Genomic DNA, 7,599 nt, shown 5'->3' on the forward strand with positions numbered 1-7,599 from the left:
GCCTTCATTTAACAGATATGTTCCAAACACACATATGGCTCTCAGAAATTTATGAAAACTAAGAAACACAGGGAATTGATTGGGTGGCTACATGTATGGGTAGATGGTGAGGGAGCCTCTGGATGAGGAGCTCACTAAATAGTCGCTCAACTAGATTGCAAAGCTGGTGAACTCAGGACTAGGCCATTTGGCTCTTGGTTCCCAACGCTGTGCCTGGAGCTTAGTGGACCCCAATCAATGTTTTTGTCTGAATGACATAGATGAACCATCAAGCACAGCAGGCAACATCAAATATACATTTGATCAGGAGCTAACATTTTTAGACCTCTGAGAAGCAGATGATGACAGTGTTTGTTTCTCTGCTTCTACTACCTTTTAGGTCAGTGTTTCTAGCACCTCCCAGGGAACAAATACTACCCTTTATCTCCCCAACACCATGATATCATGATAGTAGTATTTCCTTTCGATCTTTTAGTCTTTTCCAGACACTTAAAAGGACAATATGACTTCTGCATCCCAACTTCAGTTAATTCATTCACTTATTCTTTCAGTGAACATTTATTGAGTGCTTATTTTGTGTCTAGGAATCCAAAAATAAGACCGGATATGGCCTCAGTCTTCAAGGAGCTTAGTCCTGTAGGAGCTATGGACATGACATTAGGAGACTGTGGTACTAATGCTGGCTACGGAGAATGCAGGCCACTGTGGGAGCGATGGAGGACACCTCACACAAGCTGGCCGACTCAGAGGAGGTAAGTTAAAGTCTCGAAGGACTTGTCCACCTGTTCACTTTATCTCTGGCATCCATCCTTTCCCCCTTCCCCCAGTCAATTAGTAAGTAAGAAAGTAAGTAGTAATTAGGTAAGTAATGACTATAATGCAAATTACTGGCTGAGGTAACCTTTGACTTGGATGCATGCTCACCAAAGTGCTATATGCTAATCAACGAACGCAGATGGAGTGTATGGTCCTTCCTCTCCCTAGAGGAGGGGAGCAAGAGGTCAGGAGGGCACACCACACTGGTGTCCAGATTGGAGGGAGGAAAGAACAGGTAGACAGGGAGGCTGGGGACTGCCTCATTGACTGCAGAATTATTTTGGAGGCTCGGTATTATTTACCTTTAACTCTTTGCAAACAAAAAGGAAAGTATGTGAGGATGTTTGTTTGTTCATTTGTTTGTTTGTGTTAGCCTCTGGCAACTGAACATAGGGTACAGGGTCTCAGCAATGTTGTGTGGGCCTGCATGAACCATATTAACATTGATCCACCTGATTTATAAAGGTGGGTTGGCTGGTTTTAAAACATAGGCTATTCTGTTACAAAATTGCTTCATTCCCAGAGGTTTTGTTAATCAGGACATTCTTGTTTTCAGCTTGAGTACTATGACTAATAATGGAAGGGGAAAAAAAATAAGTTGGAGAGGAAGAGCAGAGAGCTAAAAAGAAAAGAGTGTTGTGATAATCTAAGGGGCAAAGTTTTCTTAATTTATCTATATTGCCCTCTTTTTAAAGAAGCCTGCTAGACTTGCAAGAATTTGATTAAAATGCAATTTAATTCTTAGATCAGTTTAGGAAATAGAGTGTTTTTTAATTTACTCCCTCCTTCTTCCACCTCATTTTTTAAAGGAGGAAAAAACTGTCAACCCCAGAAAGTGTTGCTAGGTTGTGTGTGTGTGTGTGTGTGTGTGTGTGTGTGTGTGTGTGTGTGTGTGTGTGTAGTTGATTTTCATTTTCTGGAATAACGTTAGGGTGTAACTCTCCATTGGAAGGCTTTACGGTGTTTACAGTTTCGAGGTCTTTGACCTGGAGGAAGTTATGCTAAGACCAAGCTTTGGCTGGAGGACAGATCATTTTACCTTCTGGCCATCTGCTGAAATTGCCTTTGTCCCCTCCTCTCTATGCACCTCTTTCTTGAAAGGCTAGATTTTTAGCTGTCCAGCTCAGAGTTTCCTTTCTTATTGATGACACCTGAACTTTTAGCTCCAACCCAAATATTTCCCATCGCCTGCAGACCTGTGTCCTCTTATATACTAGATATCTTTCCTGTGTGTTCCATGGGCACCTCAGAAGCGATACACTCAACACTGCTTGCTCTCACCTGACCAGTACCTGTCTATGTGAGAGGTGCTAGCATCCCAGAATTGTTCACTCCCAGCCCATCCGTTACCAAGTCCTATTCTATCCCTGAATTTCTCTGCTTTTCTTCTGCTCCTCTCCATTCCTAACACCAGTGCTCTACTTCGGGTCTCCTCAGCTCTCTCTTGATTATCATTAATTATGCCTCTGTCCCCATCAGTCTTCTCCAACCCATATTTCCCTCTACCACCAGATTTATCTTTATAATGTGCAAACCTCCATGTCGCTTCCTTGTGTAAAATCTTTCAGGAGTCCTCCATTTTCCAGCTCTTCATATCGGTGGACCAGCTGTTCAGTAGTTTCATTCTCTTTGACAAGTTTTTCTCCTATAACAAAGAGGCTCAGCTCCTGAGGCTCTTTGCTGGCATCTCCTCTGCGCAACCTCTGAGAGTTGGCAGGCCCAGAGTGTTTCTCCACCCTCTTCTTTCCGATTATACTCTCCTTAGGTAACCTCTTTAGTCCCATGGCTTCCAGCAGCATATATCCACTGATGACTCCCAAGTTTATAGCTCTAGCCCTGACCTTTCTATTGAGCTCTAGACATATCCAACTGCCTCCTGGACATCTTCACTTGAATGTGTAGTAGAGACTCGGACTGAACAAGGCCAAAGCAGGGCTCTTGATCTCCTACCCGTTCTTTTCCTGCTCCTCCCCCACTCTTCCAATCTCAGTAAATGGCACCACCATTCACACAACTGCTCAAGCCCCAAACCTAGGGGTTGTCATTATTTCTTCTCTCTCATGCAGTCTATCATTTCCACTCCCCACATTCAGTCTTCTACAAGTTCTATCAGCCTTACATTTAAAACACATGCATCCTGATCGTGCCCGTTTCTATCAGTCTGCACTGCTTTCTCCCTAGTCACCGCCATCTCTCACTTGGATTACTCCAACAGCCTCCTCCTGTCCTACCAGCTTCCACCCTTAATCCCCAGAATTGATTCTCCACACAGTGGCCACAATGATCTTTTCAACAAGCAAATCATTTTGTGTTTCTTCTCTGCTTAAAACCACCATAAGCCTTCCTGTTACACCTGGTCACGTTAGCCTCCTGTCTCTTCCTTGAACTTACCAAGCGTGTTCCTGCCTTGAGGATTTTGCATGTGCTAGTCCCCTTCCTAGGTTCCTCTTCCCCCACATCTTTACATTCCCAACTCGTTGTGGTAATCTATGTGTGAGTTCAAATGTCCTTTCCCAGGAAGCCTTCTTTTGACCTCCCAAACTAAAGTGGTGTCCCCCTCAGTCTCTTTCTATCGTAGTAATTTGTTTTATTCTTTTCACCTGATCTTTTGACAGTTATGTCAAAAATTTTGACAGTTATGTGATCTTTTAATTTTTTTCTTTTTAATTATCTTTTTTCTCTCTACTAGAATGTAAACCTCATGACCATATGGATTCATAGTTTACAATCTATCCCCCACACCTAAAATCATTCCTGGTATACAGTAGGTGCTCAAAAATATTTGTTGAGTAGATGAATCAATATGTAATTGAACAAATTTGCCTCCGTTTGAAATACCTCTCTGACCAGGTAGATGTGTTGGAAGTAGTATAAGTATTAATGAAGAGTGGGAGAGGCTTGACTCACACTTAAAGGAATGAGTGGCAGCTACTTGACACTGTGGTTTCTCCTCAGACACAAGTGCAAGGCTCTCATCATTAATGCTTGTGATCTCCTGCTGATAAATAATAATGAGATATTTTATTTGTAATGCTGAACTTCCCAGTTCACGTTTAATCTTTGCAAATGTGTAACTCCAGGCCACAGGGCTAGTGCTCATCTCTGTGACAACTGCAGGTTTACTTTGAACTTTCTATTCCTCTCTCTTTTTATCTTGAGCCATCCTGGGGGTAGGCATCCAGGCTGGAGAAAGTCTGGTTTAGAATTTTGTAGGAGGTATGTTTGGTTTCCTCTGAGTAGCTTTGGTTGATCCCATCTGAGATTTCAATATGATTAGGAGATATTGGGGCTAGGATTAGAGTGAGGGGGGCCACAGGTGACACCAAGTGGCCTTTCAACGTCTGTCCATCTGTTGTCAGGACAGTTATGTGTCGTTTGTGCATCCCTTTGGTTTGTGATAGAGATGGCGAAGTTGGGATAATGTTATGTTAACTGGAGGGGAGTTTAATGCATGTATTGCCAGTGACATTGATGATCATGGAAGGTAAGCCAGGGACTCAGTTTCTTCAGAAATTATCAAATACTGATAGCACTTGATTGTATTTGTCTTTCACACTGTGACAGTCATGCAAGCACCATAAACATCTTTGGTCTTCAAAGAAGAATGATGAGTGATATGTTCAAAGGAACCTAAATGGCGCACCCTATTTGTTTAACCTCATGAGTGGAACCAAGGTTATGTTGTCAATAGATAAATCCTGCTTTTCTAGCTCTGAGAGGTTAGGTTTTTATTTCCTATGAGAAAACTACCTCCTTCCTCCCCATATCTCTGCTTATTGGGTTATAGACCTGAAATGGAAATTTTACCACATGTCTGGGGCCACCAGAAAGCCAACAGCCAACAGTTGCTGCTTTTCTGCCTCTCATATTCCAAAAAGGTAGACACATGAGGCTGTAGGCAAAGCTGCGAAATGGATGAAGTTAGTGTTTGCTGCCTGTTTCCTTTCACCCTAGCAATGTTTACTCTTGTAAGTAAGCAGCGTGTTAAGTTGCTCTTCAGGGAAGAAGAGAGTGTCTAATACAGAATCTTATTTACGAGGCACAAAGAGTTACTGAAAATAGAAATATTTACAGTTTTTAAATTTTAGGATAGAACAATGCTGATCTCATTAGAAAAAAAACACTTTGAGGAAATTTCAAAATCTGGGTGGAGGAGACAGTATGGGCATGAGCAGGGGGCAGAGTAAACTCTAGTGCCTCTGAGTTAAATCTTGCCATGTTGGCTATGCCCAGCTCATCTAGCTTGGTCTAGGGGGAGATGACAGGGCCCCAGACAGGTTCTGTTTTATTCCTGGCAATTGGGGTGCAAAGGGAGGGACAAGCCAGTGATATTAAAATGGAAGTGGTGACTGGTTGGTATGGAGAGCAAGGGAGAAGGAAAGCAGATAGCTATAGTTTGAATTTGGGGAGTTGTCAGAAGCATTAATCACTAGGAATCAGATTTTTTGTGAAATGTTAATGGACTCACACATAGAGATGTCCAGTAGGCCAGGGGGAGTGTGAGCAGGGCTTTGTTATACGTTTTCTTAAACCTCCCCAGCCCCTCCCTCCAGCTACACTGAGAACTCCGTGTCTTTGGTTTCTTTTCCCTTTTCTTGTTTTCTTCTTTCTTTCCTTTCCTTTGCTGCAGTTCCCCTTCTTTCTCTTTCTTCCTTCTGTTTCTTCTCTTCTCCTTCCTTTTCCTTTTCCTCTCTCCTTTACTCCCTCGTTCTCTTCCTCTCTTTAAAAATCATATACCACTCCATAATCCCCTTCAAAGTATACAGCAGGAAATGAATATCCAATGAGTTGGGATTAATTTTGCTGTATTATAACAGGAATGGAATAGAAAACTTTTAAACATTAGGCAACCAAAGACACCTAAAATCTAGCAAAAATGTGCAAACTCTCAGAATTCTGGCTCATAGTTTGAGACACCATCTGTTTTCATGCAGAATCTTGGGGACAGTAGACAACCTGCTGGTTGGTTGCACAGGCATGTACTGTGTGCACATAGTCTCCTAGTACTTCTTGAGCAGCTCTTCTGGAAAATCTCTACACAAAAGCGAACAATATGGCTTTTGTTTTTCTTTCATAGGTAGTAAGAAAAGGGATTCAGAGGATTTGGTGCCTTTACCTTTCCTCATTGTCTCTGTTATTGTTTTTTTTTTTTTTTTCTTTCATGTTATTTACCTTTTTTTCTGAAAATATTTGTGTTTTTTTGCTTGGGTCAGTTTACCCTGAGTGTTTCAAACCTTCGATTTAACTGCTGGGTTATTTTTTGCCTGAGACCTTTGTTTACTTTACTCCCCACCAGGTCTGAAAGATCTTCTGATGTCTTTGCTGTTCTGCTTTTCCTTGTCTATATAGGACCTAAAGAGGTTGTGATTGTGAAATAATGATAGATTATGTTGCTGATTTAAACGACCTTAGCTCTTCTACCTAATCCCCTTTTGCCTCACTTTTCTATCTGTGGAAGGAGGAAGTGTATGAGTTATTCTGTTGTACATAAATTACCACAAATTTTATGGCTTAAACAACACTCATTTATTATCTCAGTTTCTGTGGGTCAGAAGTCTGGGCCTGGCTTTTGGGGGGCTTCTGCATTAGCTGGGGTTGCAGTCTCATCTCAAGACTTGACTAGGGAAGGGTTCACTTTCAAACTCTCCTGGTTGTTGACAGGACATGGTTCCTTTCAGTTCGTTAGACTCAGGGCCTCCCTTTCAAACTGGCACTTGGCCAATGGCACCATTAGTTCCTTGCCATATGGCCTCCCCAGTATGGCTGCTTACTTTATCAAAGGCAGCAAGAGAGAATCTAGCAAGATTGTAACATAATCACTGAAGTGATATCCCATCACCTTTGTCATACTCTATGGGAAGCAAGCAAGTCACAAGTTCCCTAGGGGAGGATTCCGCAGAGGCATGAACACCAGGAGGTGGGGACAATTTGGGGGGCTTCTTAGAGTCTTTTCACACAGAGAGGTGTGCTTATGAGGGAAAATACTTTAAACTTCTTAAAAAAGTCTATAAAGGCTACATTCATACTATCATGCCTTATTTATGTTTTTATTGATTATGAGTAACATCAAAATAATAATGTCTCTCTTTGTCTCTCTCCGTGTCCTGTGAGCTAGGTTTTATTTCTAAAAACGACTTGTTTTCCTTTTCTGCCATTAGACTCTCATCAGCCTCTCTGGATGAGAAAGTCAGCAGGTAAAGATTGCAGTTGTTGATCTTGGTTTTGGCTGGGCTGGCTCAGCCCCTGTGGGCAGCTGAGAAAGGAAAGGCTTTACAAATGCTCTCTAGGTCTGCAGGACTTAGCCTGCAGGAGCCAGGTATGGGGCAGGTGTGATAACCAGGAGCAAGATGCCTGGTTTATTTACAGCTCAAGCATTTAATTAGCTGTGATTTATTACTTTTTGAAAGTGCCTGAAAACTTTATATTATCTGCCAGACTTTTGATTCCAGATTGGGAGGGGGGCAAAAAGGGTAGCAGCACCTTTGGTTTATTCACATTTGACTCACGTCGGTAAATTGTCCACACAATTAAGACTGAGGGAGAATTCATGGACACACACGTGTTGCTTATGTATTCATTTGAATACAAAGTCCTCCTTTGCTTTGAGGAAGAACAATTTTTGTTATATATATTTATAGTGACTAACGTCCCTGACTTTAGAATGTCTTTAAAATAACAGTGTGTACAAATTTGAGTTGAGGGATGAGGAAAATCTGATCTTTCAGTATTTTCTTGAGGGTATAGGCACAAGGAGAGGAGAGTGGGAAAGGGTGGGCATGGGGA

General features: G+C 41.9%; 1 protein-coding gene across 1 annotated transcript in view; it reads left to right on the forward strand.

The window, feature by feature from the left end:
- The first annotated feature begins 594 nt into the window (after positions 1-594).
- PDE8B (phosphodiesterase 8B) overlaps positions 595-7,599 on the forward strand; it is a 215,120-nt gene continuing 208,115 nt past the window's right edge. The window contains exon 1 of the mRNA XM_025047845.1: positions 595-752. Within this exon, the coding sequence (XP_024903613.1) occupies positions 693-752 (60 nt within the window). The 5' untranslated portion in view covers positions 595-692. The remainder of the gene's footprint in view (positions 753-7,599) is intronic.

Source organism: Pteropus alecto, unplaced genomic scaffold, assembly GCF_000325575.1.
Source record: "Pteropus alecto unplaced genomic scaffold, ASM32557v1 scaffold20, whole genome shotgun sequence".
NCBI lineage: Eukaryota > Metazoa > Chordata > Mammalia > Chiroptera > Pteropodidae > Pteropus > Pteropus alecto.